This window comes from Natrix helvetica (assembly GCF_964273705.1).
Source record: "Natrix helvetica genome assembly, chromosome: 15".
NCBI lineage: Eukaryota > Metazoa > Chordata > Lepidosauria > Squamata > Natricidae > Natrix > Natrix helvetica.
Window position 1 is genome coordinate 2,065,682 of NC_138565.1, and position 18,332 is coordinate 2,084,013.

General features: G+C 48.3%; 1 protein-coding gene across 1 annotated transcript; it reads left to right on the plus strand.

Moving 5' to 3' along the window:
- Positions 1–1,196: 1,196 nt before the first annotated feature.
- On the plus strand, positions 1,197–17,655 carry PKN3 (protein kinase N3). The gene is made up of 22 exons (XM_081967234.1): positions 1,197–1,300; positions 2,975–3,224; positions 3,573–3,724; positions 4,663–4,771; positions 5,424–5,578; positions 5,952–6,138; positions 6,852–7,043; positions 7,334–7,443; positions 7,867–8,010; positions 8,422–8,497; positions 9,391–9,568; positions 10,493–10,598; positions 10,952–11,010; positions 11,904–11,970; positions 12,403–12,494; positions 13,273–13,449; positions 13,623–13,685; positions 14,242–14,318; positions 14,427–14,569; positions 14,841–14,948; positions 15,040–15,120; positions 15,475–17,655. The coding sequence occupies exons 1-22, from the start codon at positions 1,277–1,279 to the stop codon at positions 15,685–15,687; spliced, it is 2,763 nt and encodes a 920-aa protein (XP_081823360.1). The 5' UTR covers positions 1,197–1,276; the 3' UTR covers positions 15,688–17,655.
- The last annotated feature ends 677 nt before the right edge of the window (positions 17,656–18,332 follow it).

The window sequence follows — 18,332 nt, forward strand, 5'->3', positions numbered from 1 at the left end:
TGGCTTGAATTAAAAAGCTTTTGTTTCCCTTGGGGAATTGTGGGGCAGAGCTCATTGGGCTTATTCTTTTCCTCCAGAGCCTTCGTGCCATTGGCCAAAAATTTTAAAAGCACTGGTACTTATATCTTAAGTTGATACTATGGTTTTAAAAGAATAGCTTTTCACATGTGGATTTGCTTCAGTTGAAAATTAGACAAGCAAATTAAACTGCACTTGAGAAATTGCATTGCTAAATTCACCAAAGAATTATAAGTAAATCCCATTTATAATTTTGAAATTGCAAGAATTGCCTGCTTAAAAATGAAATGCGCCTTGTCCTGTTGCTGCAGCCAAACTCAATTTTCTATCTGGTTTTCTTGACAGCATCTTTTACTCAAGAAAAAAAACTGTTGAAATAACAGGATTCTTCTGGCCTCTTGAGTAACTGCCTTAAAAATATACTTATTTTTAATCTGGTTCTGAGATGAAACAAATTTAGGCCCGATTTCCAACAGTTTACAGGATCCAATTAAGAGATCCCTCTGAATACAAATTGGATATTACAACATTTGCATTGCAATTTGAATCCAAAGAGAATTGTTTCTCCCAAAATTAAAATCAGATTTACAAGGCGGATTGAAACTGCACCAAAAATGGAAACTAAAGGCAGGCCAAAATTCCAAAAATTGTTTAATTAAAGCAATTCTTGTGCTGGGACGGATTTTATTGGGCACAACAAGATAATGGTTGAAAAATGACCCTGATATATAGTATACTATTGCAACGAAGTTTATTGGGATGCTATACTTATTTCTATTTATTATTTTTATAAATAAAACAAGGTTGAAGGAATGGCTCCAAATCAGCCCCGCCCCCGCCTTTCGGCTTTGCCATCTTCAGCATCTTCCCTCTAAATCGCAAGGGAGGGGGGAAGGAAGATGAAGATGATAAATTTGGGGGGGGGGGGGAAACAAGCCGATAAGAACCCTCCGCCCCAGAGCCACGGGGGCAGAAGGCGAAACGCCCCAGAGGCAGCCGCCCAAGCCAAACACCGCGGGGGGGGGGCAGTATCCCCACGACCTCCCTGGGTCTACCTGCCAGGGCCGTTGCGCGGAAGCCCCCGCAGCCAGGCTCGGGAAAGACGGCGAGCTTTCCTCCCCGGAGCTCCGTCCGGTCCGGAGAGCCAGCAGAGGGCGCGAGATGCACGCCGCGTTTCCTCTGCGGGGCCGGGCCAAGTTTGAAAAAGTTCCCCGCCGCCGCCGGATGGGCTCCGGGGGCTGCAGCGGCGGCGGTGGCGATGGCGGCCGGGCAAATCCAACAGGTGAGCGCGCAGGAGGCGCCCTGCCGTGCAGGTGCGCCTTTGCAAAGTGGGCTCCCTTGGCCGGCCGGGGCTGCTGCTGCTGCGCCCAGGGAGGGACCCGGCGGGGAGAGTGGGGAGGCGGCTTCCCAACTGGGGCTTTTGTAAAACCAGTCGGGGATTCCGACGCTCGGCACGCGTTTTGTGTGGCTGGGAGTGGGGATGCGAGGGTCTGCGAGGAGTGGGGTCTCGGGGGATGCCTCTGGCTTTGCAGCGGGGTGTGCGAGTCTCTTTACCCTGCCTTCCTTTCCTTTGCAAAGACCCCAAAAGAGGAGGGGGGGCTGCTGCCCAAAGGATTCTTCCTTGGCTCTGGGAGGGAGTTGTGAATCACACGGTGGTTAAGTGAATCTGACTCCCCCCCCCTCCTCCATTGACTTTGCTTGTTGGGAAGCCCCCACCCCATGGCCATCTCAGCCCCTCTGCCCTGCCTTAACCTTCGGCTGAGCTGCGTTTCCTCCCAAATCCTGTCTGTTTCCTGGCTGGGCGAGACTTTCCTGCCCCTGTCCCTGTTTGTCCAGTTTCCAGGAGTTGTTTGTTTAGAGACAGGAAACCTTCCCAGATTTCCGGCTGGGGTATTTGAGCTGTGGAATATCACACTGCCACACGTGTGCCCCTCCCCTTCGCCCGTTTTTCGCCTTGAAATGCCAAAGAGGGAAGCATCACACACCACAATTCACCCATTATCTTCTTAATTAAGAATTAAATTAAGGAAGCTTAGTTTCCTTGTTTTCCAGGATACCAGGTAGTCCCCAATTTATGCCCACAATGGAGCGCAACGGCTCTCCCTTTTTACGACCATTTTTGCCACAGTGCTTATGTTAGTCCTATGGTTGTTAAGTGAATCTGGCTTCCCCATTGATTTGGATCGTCAGAAGGTTGCAAAAGGGGGATCGCCCGTGACGATACGACCGTCATAAGTCAACGCCAGTTGCCAAGCCTCTGAATGTTGATCATGGGACAATGGGGAGCATTTATCTTAAAGGATACTTCAATTTCAGTTTGAACGGAATGAAATGTTATTTTTCCCTGGTCCTCTAGTCTCCTTTTTCAAAGCGAGGGTTCAAAGCGTCAGTTTGCAATGTCAAGCCCTGGCATTCAGGCACTGCTATGCCCACCTGTTTATGGTGCTCTTGATCCCAGTGATAAGAATCCAAGGAAGTTCTGAAAATTGAAAAATTCCCATCTTTCTGCCAGAAATAATCTGGACACGTACTCTAAAAATGGTCAAAGTTTCTAGCAAGAGCTCAGAAGCCAAATCTTATTATTCATTGCTTCAGGTTTAATGTTTTTTCTTAATTTTTGAGTTTGTGTTTCGACTGGTGTTTTTGCACTTTAAGATTGGCGTTTGTGTTTTGATTTGTGTTTCTGCCTTTTACGTTTTGTGTTTGTTTTTTGGGTCGTGTTTCTGCCTCTTAAATTTTATATTTGTGTTTCAATTCATGCTTCCGCCATTTAAGCTTTGGGCTTGCTTCATTCCTGTTCCTATCATATTTAAATCGTTACCCATCTTGTGAATAATGACTCTAGGCGGCTTACAAGAATTCAGCAAAGCTTTAAATTGTTTGTTTGTGTTTTGATTTCTTTTTCTGAATTTTGCCTTTTGTTAATCTGCCCTTATGCTTGTGCAATCGGCTGAAGGTCCCAGATCCATCGGGGATCCAGCAGAAACTGGAATCCGAAAAGGAATCTGTCCGTCGGGCCATCCAGAAAGAGCTGAAAATCAAGGAAGGGGCTGAGAATTTGCGAAAGGTGACCAAAGACAAGAAGAATTTGGCCCATGTGGAGACGGCCCTCAAGTCGTCCAGCCAGAAGTTAGAGCAGTTGCGTTGCCAGCTCCAAGCACTCCAAGCACGGATTGTCACCGGGGAGAGAGATGGTGGACAATCAGGTGGGATGTGGCCAGGGAATTCTGGGAATCGATGTCCGTGCCCCTTAAAGCATGCTGGCTAGGGAATTCTGGGAATTGAAATCCACCCATCTTGAGCATGCTGGCTGGGGAATGTTGGGCATAGTAGTCCATGCCTTTTAAAGTATCCTTGCTAGGGAATCCTGGGAGTTCTAGTCCATGCCTCCTAAAACATGCCAACTGGGGGATTCTGGGAGTTGAAGTCCATACCTCTTTAAAGCATGCAAGTTCAGAATTTCTGAGTGGTCTCCCACCCGGGTCCTGCCCCTGTTACACAAGGGGCTGCTGATTAGTTGCCTCTTGTCCGATTGGCTTTTGTGTCCTCCCCAGATGCAAACGGTTCGCCCAATCTCAAGCTTTGGGGGAAAGACCCCAACCACATTTCAAAAAGGCTGGAGGCTTTACAGAAACAGCTTCACATTGAGGTGAAAGTGAAGCAGGGAGCCGAGAACATGCTCCAAGTCTACTCCAGCACAGCAAAGGTGAGTGAGGGACCCTTTTTCCATCAAAGGGCCAAGTCATCCCTCTTCCCTTAAGACTGTGTTTTTCAACTTGGACAACTGTAAGCTAAGTATGTGGACTACAACCTGCCAAGATTCTGGGAATTGAAATCCACACAGCTTAAACTTGTCAAGATTGAGAAACACTGGCTTATGGTCAAGTATTAGTAGTACCTCTTTATAAAGCCTTAGTAAGACCACACTTAAAACATTGCGTCCAGTTTTGGTCACATATTATCAAAAACATGTTGAGACTCTGGAAAGAGTGCAAAGAAGAGCAGCAAAGATGATTAGGGGGCTGGAGGCTAAAACATATGAATAGTGGTTGCTGGAACTGGGTATGTCTAGTCTCATGAAAAGAAGGATTAGGGGAGACATGAAAGCATTGTTCCAATATCTGAGGGAGGTCAAGCTGTTCTCCAAAACATCCGAAGGCAGCTGCTCCGTTAAGATACAGCCTGTTGTGCCTTAAAATGGCTTCTACTGTACTGCCGTAAAATGGCTTCTACTGTACAGCACAGCGGAGTTGCCATGGTAACGGCTTCACAGTACTCCACAAGGGGGCTCCCTCTGATTATACTACAGTTGCAATCCATAAACTGTGTGGCCCGTTGTAGGTTCAACGCAAAGGAGAAAGGAGGTTTTTAAGAAGATGTTAGACAACCATTTGTCTGAAATGGTGTAGAGTTTCCTGCTCAAGCAGGGGGTTGGACTAGAAGACCTCCAAGGTCCTGTCCAGCTGTCTTATTCTGTAATGTTTATACAGCACTAATTTGGGGCTGACCATTCGTGTGTCCAGATTCTTGTGTTTAGGCATCGGCTGAAGTGGAACTTTTGAGTATCATCCCGTTTTTTCACACCTTGAAAGATGAGGGTTCTTGATGAGAATCCTCACCTCGGATTCTCTCTTCCTCCTCCAGGAGAGGAAACGCCTGGCAGCCGCTCAGCAAACGTTTCAGGACAGCAAGACGAAAATTGAGGGGATCCGTATGGAGATGCTGAAGCTGTCTCAGGCGATGGGCGCTCCAGGTAAACACCCCTCAACCCGACAGGTGGGCTGCAGGGCCTGCAAACAGCGGGTACCGCTTGGACACCCCAACAATCCCTCCCCCCCCCGCCCCATGGCGTACACGAACGCACACGGCTTTTCCAAACAGAAATCAGGTAACAGTTGATGGTAAACCCTGCATATGCTGCGAACGGTCATACCTGCTGTCCATGTGACAAGTCCCCATATTTGGTTACGTGACCGCAGAGGTAGCACCCCTTGTGGAGCCTTTGTAGCTTCAAATGGCCATTAAGCAACAAGTCGTAAATCGAGGACTACTCGTGTTGTTGATGGAGTTCCTTGCATGGAAGTTAACAGAATTTTATAATCTTCCTCCAATTCTGTTCTCCAGCTTTTCTCTCTTATCAGTTTAAAAAAATCAGATTGCTGGTCCCAAGAACCTGCTTTACATGTTTGTACTCAATATGGACTAGCCACTTGCTTTTATGTTCCTTTCTCTGCTACAAAATCAGCAAAGAAAAAGAAAAAAAAAACCTGTGTCCTGTGCATGAAAAGCATCAGGGAGCCCTTTATCAGGCCGAGGGGGTTGTGTTCCTGCCTCCAGCGGTAGAAGGTCCCTCAGTCTGTCGGCCGTGGCTGGTTCCTCTCGATTATCCCCTTCCGCCTCTGCAGGGGTAGCAGGCAGGGGCCCCGACTTCCTTCTGGAGCTGCGTCTGGAAGAACTGAGGCATCGCCTGCGGATTGAAGCAGCCGTGGCCGAGGGAGCCAAAAACGTGGTGAAGATCCTTGGCGGACGGCGGGGGCAAGACCGGAAGATGTTGTCAGAGGTGAGTGGAACTTTGCATCCGCAACAAACGGATTCTGCAACCAGAGTTGGTGACCCCGCCAAGTTTCTAGTCCCTGTGGTGGGTGGAGCCTTCGCCCCCCCCAGCGAAGACGGTCACTAGATTGGCAGCACTGGAGACTGCTGGATTAAAGAAAAAAAATATGCTAGGATTCACGCTCAAATTACCCATGCTGAATTTTCCATGTTAAAATTCCCTTAATGACCGTGGCAAGAGAGGTCGTGAAACGGGGCAAAGCTCACTTAACAAACAGAGGTTTTGGGGCTCACTTGTGGCCGTAAGTCCAGGACAACCCTTATTTTAAACTTTCTTTCTTCCCCTCCCGCTCGTCTCTCTCTGTTATGCTGTGCTGTAGGCTCAGGCTTGTCTGCAGGAATCCTCCCAAAAAATCGACCTATTTCGACTGGCTCTCGAGCACCTTCTGAGCCAGCTTCCTCCAGACGACCCGAAACGGGAGCTGATCAAGCAAGAGATAAGGCACACCTTCTCCCTGGGGGCCCAAGAGTCGCCCCCAACTTCCATCAGGCCCATGGCTCTCACAGGTATCTGTTAAGCCAGGGCTCACCGACCTTTCAGACCACTAAATTCATCATTTTAAATCCCGCGGACCACTAATAGGAATTAGTGACGGGATGGGGTCCTTCAGGCACTTAGGTTGGCCGCCTGTTAGCAGAGAGAAGCGCCCGGGATCAACTTTGCTGTCCATTGCAACTAGGAATCTCAAATACGGCCAAGAATGAATGTTTGCCTTGTAGCTAGCCCAGGCGCTAATCGGCCCCCTGCAAACTCCGTTTCCATTCTGAATTATTCCGCTAAATGATGGAATAAGCCCGGCAATTTTCTCATTCAACTACTATATATATATATTGAACATTTTTCCTTACAACCCCCCCCCCCTCTCCAAGTTGTAATTTTCCTGCACTTGTTAAAATGGCTCTTGGGTCTTTGAGTAATTAAAATAAGTTAATGCACAGGGAATCATTTCGACAGATTTTAAGATTCTTCCCTGCGGCATGTCTGCAGTGGCGTCATGGAAAGTTAAGTCCGAGAGCTTAAACTGTTTCACTGGAGGTTTTCAAAAACAGAGTGGACAGTCTTTTGACCAGGATGGTTTAAGGTCTCCTGCCTTGAGGTTGGACTAGAAGACCTCCAAGGTCCCTTCCAGCTCTAGGCTCCTACGTTCTATGAACCTGAACTGTATCTCTTTGGGTACAAAATTGTCCCATACTTTGTGGCTCTCCCCTTTGGCTTGCAGGTAGCCTTCAAGTACGTTTGGAAGGCTGTGAAGGCCTCTTGGAGACGATCTCGGGCCGTTCCCGTGTGGCCACTTCCTTGCCTGCTTCCACGAACCCTGGGGACTTCAAGCTCTTGAGTCGGACGTGGGTTGGGATCAACCTTCCTGGCCGAGGGTCTGTGGGAAAGCTCTTTCGCCAGGAGGAACTCAGTAGTGAGTGTTGAAGACCCTATTGTGGCTCCCCAGCGGAGCTGGCAGCCGATTCGGACAGTGGGGAGGAACCTGGGCCAGTCCTGGAGTCTGGGGAAGGCTCTGGTGAGGGCTCTGTGTCGGAGGCAGAGAGGGGGCCAGGGCCGTCTGACAGTTATCAGCTGCCTTCAGAGTCAGACATCAGTGAGGCAGAGGAACAGCTGGAGCCTGTTCCCAGGGTGCGCATGCCCAGAGTGGCCAAACGAAGGAAAAAATCTGAGGTCACCCCTGGTTCCTCTTTCTTCCTTCGGCAGGAGAAGTCCTGGCAGTTCTCAAAGTTGACAGCAAGTTTGCCAGTCAGACCAACTGGGGGCTGGTTAGCAGGCAAGCTTGGAACCAGACTTTCACGGTTGAGTTGGAGAGGGTAAGTCCGCATTTCCGCTGGAGGAACCTGGGCCAGTCAGAACACAAAGTACATACAACAATAGTGATCAGCAACAAAGTTAGAGTCATAAGAAGATGAGGAGATAGGAAGATGAGAAATTGATATCAAAATTTCCGTTGATAAGCAATGGAGTTGTGAAGTCACATGTTGTAAAGGTATTGGGGGGGGGGGGATTTGTCCCTGAATGGAGAGAGACTGGCTCAACGTCACCCTGCAGTCCTGAAGGTTAAGGCTGGACTAGAAACCAACATCCCCAGCCAACCCCCAAACTGCTAATCCCCTGCCACTGTTACCACACTGAGCAGATCGGTCGCCATGTTGAGACTCGGAAAATTGGGGGAGAAGGGATCCTTTTTTTGAGCTTTTCCTGATCTCTCTCTCTCTCTCCCCTTCTCCCTGCAGTCTCGGGAGCTGGAGATCTCGGTCTATTGGCGCGACTGGCGCCAACTCTGCGGGGTGGCATTTCTGCACCTGGATGGCTTCCTAGACAACGCCAGGCACCCTATGGCGGTTCCCCTCGAACCCCAAGGGACGCTCTTCCTAGAGGTAAGGAGGGAGTGGCGGTGCTTTCCTCTTTTGCGGGTAGTCCTAGTCTTAACCACCATTCGGTCAGAGTTACAACTGACTTAGAACCAGTCTTCACACTTACGCCCAATACAGCATCTCCAAGATCACGTGGTCAAAATTCTGGCGACTGGCAAACATTTATGATGGCTGTAGCATCCTGGGGTCATGGGATCCCCCTTTGTGACTCCCGAGAAAATCAGGGAGGGAAAGTCGATTCACTTAAGGCCCATGTGGTTCACTGCACTGATCTGTTCAATCATTGTGTCAAAATGATTGCAAAATCAAGCCCGGTTCATTTAAACGACCGCCTTGCTTAGCAACGTTGAAGCTGAAGTCCCCAAGTCTTAAAAGTTCCCTAATTCACAGCCATTGTTCTTCCTTCCTCCATAGGTGATGTTCAGCCAGCCGGTCGTTGAAACCCATGCCAAACTGCAACGGCAGAAGCGCATTTTCCCCAAGCAGAAAGGTAAGGGAGGCCCCTCATGGAATTAGGGAGGAAGAGAATTGATGCCAATATTTTTCCCCGCCTTAAGAACGCCCGTCACATCATCCGATCCCCATCATGGCGATGGTCCTGAACATCTCTAAGAACCTAGACTCCTAGGGCTGGAAGGGACCTCGGAGGTCTTCTAGTCCAACCCCCTGCTCAAGGCAGGAGACCTTATACTTCTTGGACCTAAGCTTCCCAAAAGCACGAAGCAGACTCCTCGTCCCAATAAAACCCCTTTTATTTAGTTTAAAGGGAATTCCAGTCTTTCATGAGATTTCACAACCTCAGACCTTTATCAGGCTTGGAGAGCTGCCAGGCCGATATCTTCCAAACTTCACGCTGTAGCAGCAATTACTCGGCAAGAAGTCAGGAACAGATCTTCACTCTAATGAACTGAATTAATTGTCTCCTGCAAACTCCACTTCCCTTTCGCTCCTCTTTTATTTCCTCTGGGAGGGGCCCTTCATCGTCCACCTGTGGCCCTACTCCCAAGTCCACCCCTGTTCTTTAACTGTTCCCTTCGTCTGGCCACTCTGCGCATGCGCACACTGGGAACAGGCTCCAGCTGTTCCTCTGCCTCACTGATTCTGAAGGCAGCTGATTACTGACGGATGGCCCTGGCCCCCTCTCTGCCTCCGACACAGAGCCCTCCTCAGACTCCAGGACTGGCCCATCTTCCTCCCCAACCTCCTCACTGTCCGAAACTCTGCTGCCAGCTCCACTGGCAGACCACAACACAGAACTCAAATTGACTTTTGAGGAGAAATGCTGGACCTCCAGAATCAAGGATGGCCTGGAGGGTGGCCAGGAAGGAAGGTCCACCCGGATCCCTGGTTGAGCATTGCTGGCTTTGGTGTCCTTCCCTGCAGGGAAAGAATTCCTGCGAGCTTCTCAAATGAACGTCAACATTGCCACCTGGGGACGTTTGATGATGAGCCTCCTGCCCCCTTGCAGTTCCTTGAATGCTTCAAGCCCTCCTTTCCGAGGGTCTCTGCGTCCAGATGTTGCTTCCGCAGCTGAGGACAGCCCGGGGCCTTTGGGGTCCAGGTGAGCCAGCGTTGGAACCCAGTTTGATGGATCCATTGGTGGGGTGGTCTAGGAATGGAAGGCAGGTATTCCTTACGACCAGAACTTCCATTGCTAAGCAAGGCGGATGTTAAAGTCAGCCTCACCCAATGTTACAACCATTTCTGCCAGGGTTCTTCAGCAAATCACGGCAGTTATTAAGTGAATCATGCAGTCGTTAAACTCCGCTTCCCGCGTTGAAAGCGGCTGGGAAACAGCCGCCCCCATCATCACGATGCAACTGTCATAAGTACATGCCAGTTGCCAAGAGTCCAAATTTTGATCACGTGGTCGTGGGTGGTTGTACATGCGAGGAGCAGTTGTAAAACCCTTTGTTTCAAGTGGCGTCGTAACTCTGAATGGTTGCTCTCACAGGGAGGACTCCTCCGGGTGCCGTCCACTAGGCAGTGCCAGCGGGCGACGCCCAGGAGTAGGGCCTTCTCTGTGATGGGCCCAACCCTCTGGAATGACCTCCCCCCCCGACATTAGAATAACGACCGATCTCCACTCTTTCCGTAACAAATTAAAGACCCACCTGTTTAATTTAGCTGGCCTGGCCTAACTGTAACTTTTGTGTCCCTCTAGCCTGTATTTTAAATTTTAAATGTTTAGGGATAAATTTTATAGGTTGTTTTAATTTTTAACTATAATGTACAGCCTACCATATAATTTGTTTTAATGGGTATTTATAATTATCTAAGTTTGTATATTGTTTTATTGTGGTCTGTACACCGCCCCGAGTGGGGAGAGGGGGCGGTCTATAAATTAAATAAAATAAATAAATAAACAAGCGGTTGTAAGTGGAAGACTGCCTGCGTTAGGCGGACGAGGCCGATTTAGGCATTTGGAGAGAAAAGGAAAGTTTAAATATGTAAAAGGGAAAAAAAATCTCTCTTCCAATTTCAGCACTTCCCCTCCGGTGATCCGGGGAAGTCAGCCGCCCCCGAAGCCCCCCCGCCTCTTCCTGCCGCTTTCTGGCAAGGAAACCGTCGCTTCTCCAGCAGATCCGGCGGTAAGTGTGGCTGGGTTTGGTTTTTCTTTTGGCCCTGATGAGTTTTTGCTTCTGTTGGGGAAATTGTAGATTCCAAGTACTTAAAAGTATACGTTTCTCTGGTTTTTCTTGTTTTATTATTTTTATAAATAACTCAAAGGTGGTGAACGTGTCTACTAAACCTTTTTCCTCCGATTTTCCCCACAACAACAGCCCTGTGAGGTGGGTTGGCCTGCAAGAGAGGGGCTAGCCCAAAGTCACCCAGCTGGCTTTCATGCCTCAGGCTGGACCAGAACTCCCCATCTTTTGGTGACTGGCCCAAAGTTTGTTGATCACCCAGTGGTCTCCCCTCCTTCCCTGTTTTCTGTTTCAAGGACCAGAAGACGCACCACCTCCATGGAAAAACAGGCAACTCGCAACAAACCAGCATCAGGTACAAACCAGAACACGAGAGGCATTAACCAGGTTTAAACCTCCTTTGCTGCAGTCGGAACCCTCGTGCTGGTGGGTGGGAGCATCCGTCCGCTGTCTGGGTAGGGATGATGGGTACAGGTAGTCCTCAACTTACAACTACAATTGAGCCCAACATTTCTATTGCCAAGTGAGACTGTTGTTAAGCGAGTTCTTGCCGCGGTTGTTAAGCGAATCCCAGCAGTTCTTAAATTTGAAACAGGATTGTGGTCTGAACTTGGCTTCCCCGTTGATTTTGCTTGTCCAGAAGATCCAAAAGCAGAGGACGTGACTCCGGGATACTGCAACCGTCACAAGTACATGCCAGTTGCCGAGCCTCTGAATTTTGGTCACATGACTATGGTGTAGCTGCAACGGTCCTAAACAATCATATTGCTTTTTCTGGTGCTGTTGTAACTTTGAACAGACACTAAGCAAAGAGTCGAGAACTTCCTGTAGCATAACGTAGAAAGTCAGGCAGCTTCAGGACTTTCTAGATGCTTTAAATCTATCTATCTATCTATCTATCTATCTATCATCTATCTATCTATCTATCTATCTATCATCTATCTATGTTGTATTTGTGCTGATAAATAAATAAAGTACAAATACAACATAAATATAAGAAAGGCAACATTAAAAATATGGTTTTCTGCCTGGATGGAGCCATATTTGGGCATACCAGGGGTTGTGACACAATACATACATACATACATACATACATACATACATACATACATACATACATATTGCCGCCTATTCGCACATGGCGGCTCAAGGTGGCTTACGGGATATAAAACCAAATTTAAAACAATAAAACTAATTTTTAAAAAAGGATCAAATAATAAACGAATGTCATATAATATTCCTTCCCAGGAAGTCCGTGCTGCACCTTGAAGACTTCTCTTGTATGGCGGTGCTTGGCAGGGGCCATTTCGGAAAGGTAGAGTAAATCCAGAGGAGGGTCACAGAAATAGAGATCATGGGACCCTGGGGTGCTGCAACCCTCGCAAACACCCACCCAAATTCTGATCGTGTGGCAGGCTGAAACGGTCATAAGTGTGAGGACTGATTGATGAGTCCCTTCTTGCCAGGCGTCTGAAGTTGGAATGTTGTGATAGTCGTATAAGTGCAAGAACTGGTTGCAAGTCGCTTTTTTTGGGGGGGGGGGTGCTGTTGTAACTTCAAACCGTCGCTAAATGAACGGTTGTAAGTCAAGGACTTCCTGTAGAGCGAGCAGACAAGACTTGAAGTATTTCTTCATTAAAAAAAGGATTTGTTCATTTGAGCATTTGTGGGGCAGGTGAAAGGTGTTGGGGGGGAAGCTGGTTTTGATTTTGGCCTGTCCCCAAGAGGATTGGATGGTTATTTCTAGGTGCTGCTCGCCCATCACAAGGCCACACAGAAGCTTTTCGCCATCAAAGCTCTGAAGAAGCAAGAGATCATTAGCCGGGATGATCTGGACAGGTGAGCGTTGCTTGTCTTGCAAGATTTGCGTTTGGTTTTTTCCTCCGGAAGGAAGCCCCGGGTGCGTCTTCATCTGGATCAGATGGGGCAAAGATGACAGGCATCAACCATTTGCGGGGTTGATGGCGAACTTGAATTTGGGTCTCCCTATAGTTAAGCTCATCATGGTAACCTTTAGCCTGGTGAGATTCTCAGCAAAACAGCTGGCCAGCTGGTTTGCCTTGAATGGTGTTTCGCAACTTTAAAAAGTGTGAAATTCAACTCCCAGAATTCCCCATCCAGCCTGCTTTAAGATTTGCGAAATGCTTAGCTGGGGAAATTCATCTTCAATTCACAAAAGCAGAAAACTCTGGCCTAGAAGAAGGATGACGACATTGCCAACTAAATGAAAAAACGTAAAAAGTTAATTGTAGCCGTGATCCTTTTTCGGGATGGAACTGATATTGAAGGTCTGTGAGTCCAGTTGTTGGTTTTTCCTCTTTCTTTTTTTTTTTTTAAAAAAGGAGGGGGAGGTAGTTTGTTTCTTTATTTGGTGAATTTATACGCTTGCCCATCTCACTCATGAGACTCTGAATTGTGTGCAAGGTTAAAAAAGGCAGAATAATGCAAAAATAATAATAATAATAACACATCATTTAAAAAATAAATTGAAAGCCATTTCAGGAAAGGTGCTAGTCCTTGTGAAAGTGAAAGTGAAAGGGGAGGCAAATATACTTCCAGGAACAAAGGATATCTTTATTGTCTTTCGATGTTTCCTCAACTTTTCCATCCCTGGCAGCTTGTATTGTGAGAAACGTATTTTTGAAGTCATCAACCCTTCCGGTCATCCCTTCCTGGTCAACATGCTTGCCTGTTTCCAGACTTCGAGTCACGTGTGTTTTCTGATGGATTACGCTCCTGGCGGGGACCTCATGATGCGCATCAGCTTCAACAATTTCTCTGAAGATACCGCTCGGTGAGTGGACGAAGAATGCAGGACATAGAATAAGAGAGTTGGGAAGGAACGTGGAGGTCTACACCAGCACTGTCGTTAACTTCAAACACTTCACTAGGTGACCCGTCCTAAGACGAGGACTAATTGTGTACCCTTAATTATGCTGTGTCTTTGATCCTCTAATCTTTTCAAAGGTTCTGCTCTGCCTGTGTTGTCTTAGGACTTCAGTTCTTACACGAAAAGACCATCATTTACAGGTAAGATTTTTGGCGTGCGATTCTCAGTTCTGGCTTTGCATTACTGCAGTACACGTGAATTCTAAGAAAACTATGCCTTTCTCAACAAAACGGAGCCAAGGGTAGTTTCTATTTAGAGGTTTAAGCAGTGGCAGGTCTGACACCTAACCAGCTTTAAGACCTAGTGTGGGACTAGAACTCACTGTCACCCGGTTTCCAGACCAGCACCTCAATCATTACATCCAGTTGGCTCTCTGTGTTGTGGCCCACCAGCAGGAGTTTGCAGGAGACAATTAGTTCACTTAATTGGTTCGTGACTCTCCGAGACCCCTGGCCAAGTTTTGCAGATCTCAGCTTGGCAGCTCTCTCTATGAGTGTAAATCCTCCCTTGAACGACTTTGCTGGAGGTGAATGAGCAGAATTCACAGGCAATTAATAAAAGGGTTTTTTTTTTGTTGGGACAAGGAGTTGGCTTCATGCTCTCGGGAAGCCTCGGTCAGAACACTCTGTCTCCTTAATACGGTAAGTCTTTCCTTTCCCCCTTTCACCTCTGTTTGTCCTGCTGCTCCTTCTGCAGAGATTTGAAAATGGATAACTTGCTTCTAGACGCCGAAGGATTTGTGAAGATTGGGGACTTTGGGCTTTGCAAGGAAGGTGAGAGAAAGGAAAGAGCTATGCCTGGCAGGCGAAAAGGTAGGAGAGCTGTGAGTATTTGCAATCCTGCTACAGGTTTGTTCAAATCTCGTTTATCCCGCTTCCCAGGTGTAGGTTTTGGAGACCGGACAAACACCTTCTGTGGCACCCCAGAATTCCTGGCTCCGGAAATTTTGACAGATCCATCCTACACCCGGGCAGTGGACTGGTGGGGGCTCGGTGTGCTTATTTTTGAGATGCTAGTGGGAGAGGTGAGTTGGTACTCTCATGAGGTCTGCTTAAGCATCAAGAGGGACGGAGCTAACTTAATTCTTTATTAAAATTAATTATTTGAAGCTAACCAAGCAGTGCTTCTTGGTTGAATTACTCTTAGGCCAAAGTTGGTGACTTTGGGCCAGCTTACCTCATAGGGTTGTTGTGTGTAGAGAAGGCTGTTTTAAAATCACCCACCACCCACACCTTGAAAAAAAGGTAGGTGAGAAACCCCAGGATTAAAACAGTTCCAAACTCTCTCTTTCCAAGTCTCCATTCCCCGGTGACAACGAAGAGGAGATGTTTGATAGCATCATCAGCGAAGAAGTCCGTTTCCCGCGATTCCTCTCCGAGGTCAGCACTTCGCTTATGCACAAGGTAGCCTTGGGGATTCATGGTGGGGTCCCCCACAAAGTTTTGGTCTGGATTGGAACCCAGTTCCGATGTTTTTCTTCTTTTTTCTCATCAGCTTCTCCAAAAGTGTCCCGAGCGACGTCTTGGAGCAGGAGCGAAAGACGCTGAGGAGATTAAAATTCATCCTTTTTTCAAGGTACGAAGGTCCGTCCGCCTCGGCCTTCCGATAACTCCCTTTTCTTGCGTTTCAGCCTTCTAGCCTTACGAGGTCGTTCAAACGAGGACCCACATTGTTGGGGGCAACAGGCTGACTCTGTAAAGCGGTATATAAGTCTATAAATACTTGCCAGTTGTCAAGCACCCAGGTTCTGATTACATGGCTGTGGGGATGCTGCATTCTTCATAAGTGCAAGGACTGGTCTAAGCCACTTTTTTTCGGTGCCGGCATAGGTTGTTAAGTCGAGACCTACCTATGTTGTAATTCTGTGCTGCCTGATCAATTCTATGGTGGTTATGACTCACAATATCTCCCTCCCCCCCCCCCCCCCAGGAGATGAATTGGGCTGCTCTGCTTGCACGGAGGCTCAAACCCCCTTTGGTGCCCATCCTCAAAAGTGCCACCGACATCAGCAACTTTGACAAGGAGTTCACGTCTCAAAAGCCCATCCTGACACCTCCCCATGACGCCCCCCCTCTCTCTGCCGAGGAGCAAGCCCGGTTTAAGGATTTCGACTTCCTTTCCAAGCACTTCCTGGCTGCCTGACTTCGGGCCTGATCCCTGCACTGCTGCTAAAGATCCCTGCTCCATCAGCTGCTGCTCAAGACAAGCTTTAACAGATCAGGGTTTGGGGAAACCGACATTCCCAAGCACTGTTGTGTTGTTGTTTTTTTTACATTTTTCCAGGCAAAAATGTTAATCCTGTAGGCCTAGGCAGCATCGAGGAACTGGCCAACTTCCATCGGCTCCCCACCCGGTCTGAATTGTTGGGGACGGGGTCAACCATTTATAGAGGGAGATTTTTAGGCTGGACCGTTGTGAGTCTTGAAAAGGAATTGTGACTTTATTGACAGCCTTCTGGAAGGCTGATAAAAACCGTGTATGCCAAAAGTCAGCCCTGCCCGCTTGGGGCTTGCTCTGAAAAATCCATCCGGTGCCCCAAAAGTTTGGCTGTAGCATCCAGGAGACAAACCAACCAACTTGCCATTCAAGGACCGTTTCGGTTGGTCTCCTCCATCAAGACAAGATGGAGCATCCAAAAAGCAGGATTGTGTGTTTGGGAACTGGCTCTCTTCTCCAACCCCTCAAAGATGCTTTCTAGGGGGTCCAAAACCCTCCGAGGAAAACAAAGAGTACCATTTTTAGACGGGTATGGCTGAGACCCAACACTCCGGATTCTTTTCTTGTCTGCATTTTACGATGAAATGTGTCGACTCCGACCAGATGAAGGAACCTCTCTCTCCAAAAATGTAATGTTGCTTTAGAGACGTAGGGCATAGTTTGCACTCTCTTTCCCAAGCGTGGCAGCTTTTAAGACGGGTGGAATTTGACTCCCAGAATCCCCCAGCCTGCTCTGGGAATTCTGGGTGATGAAGTTTATTAACGTTAGTGTTGAGTTAAAGCCATTTTTTTTCCCTTAAGCTCTTAAACCCTGCTGTGAAGCTGCTCCTGATTTAAAGGATGAAGAATTTGAGCCACTCTGATCTCTTGGCTCCCACCTGCAACCCCCAGCCCTGGAAAGGGGGAAATCTGCTCCCCACCCCACCCCACTGGGTCCCGTGGCTGGAATCCCTGCACATCTGGATAGAGGCCAAGCTGTCTCTATACATATCGGACCTCCGGGTAGGCAGGAGGCAGGATGATCGGCAGGCAGAAGGCACGCCCTGATTGGCGTGGAATTTGAACTCTTATCCTCCCACGGACGACTGCAAGAGATGCCCGGCGTTGGCCGCAAACAAAGCGCGTCTCTGTTTTTCCCTCTGTGGCTTTGGAAACAAAGCGAGCCCTCTTCCTTGTCCCCAGGCTCAGCCCAGGGCACAAGGCCTCGCTTTCAAGACGGTCACTCCGCCAGGCCTCAGCTGTCTCGGTTTCCCCATCTGTTTCGCCTCCGGAGATGTCACTTTTGGGGGCAATCAAGCGAATTTATGCGAATTGTATTTTTGGGGGGGGTCTTCCTCTCCGCACCGGGCATGGGGTGCAGATTCCCTCCTGTTCGGAGGGAAGGGCGGGAGAGAGAAGATAGGAAACTCGATGCAAAATACGTCTCCCTTTCCGGCTGTTGACTGTGATGGAATTAATTTAAGATTAAACTCATTTCAATAAGAAAGAAGCTCATGGTTTCTAAGGGGGGGGGGAATCCTGCTAGCGTCATTGAGCATCTACAAGAGGAAAGTTTCCTTTTTTTCCAGTTGCAAATCCACGTCCTGGGCTACCTGGTCCTGCTGTGGGTGATAACATTGTTGGGCATTTACAGAGGGAGCCTGGGAAACCCAGGACAGTTTTTAAGCCTATCGTTTCTTGCTCTCTCTAGGTCGTAAGTATGAGGACCGGTCATAAGTCACTCCTCAGTGCCATTCTAACTTCTAACGGTCGTTAAAGAAATTGTCAAAAACTAAAAAAATACAATAGGTTAAAAAAAGTGTATTTTTAAAAGTCTATGATAGTTGGTTGCAACAGCCAGCATTTTTCTGTTTTGTTAGGGACCAAAATTGGACGTGGGGAAATGACTGGCTCTGGCCCCGCCCCTACTTAAGCCCCACCCTCCATCTCTTGGCACACGCCCATCCCGAGCCAACAGAACGCCTCCTTTGATGCAAGCTTTGGTCTTTTATTAACATTAGTGTCGGATTAAAATCATTTTTTCTTAAGCTCTTAAACCTCACGGCCGGCTGTGAAGCTGCCTTGTTCTTACTTAGCAAAACCTTTACGCTCGGCTTCCAAGGAGCGTCCGTCTCTTCGGCCTCAATTTGATACGAACATCCAGCCAAAACCCGCCTCATGATCTTTCCAAAGCAGGGCATTCTGAGCCCCTCCGTCTTTGGCTGCCTGCATTTCCTTCTTGCTTCTGCCCCGACCCTGTAGGCTTCCTTCAGCTGCCCAGATCTCCGAATCTCCAAATCTCAAAGCTGAATCTTCAGTTATTAGGGTCACTGGCTCACCCCCAACACGACCCGTCAGATTTTAGCCTTTGGTTAGAAGAGGGGAAAGTCCTTCTCCTAGTCGGGGTGAAGACCTGGTGCTCCGGCATCCTCTCCAAAGCTTCCGTTGTGACTTCAGACCTGCTTGGTCTCTGGAAACCCTCCTGCCCTCCATCACACCAACTCGGTCTCCTCCGGAGGGTAGAGCTTCTCCCAGGCCATCAGGCGGCAGGCGCAGAAGAACCTCCAAAGGTTGAGCGGGACCCCCTGGTC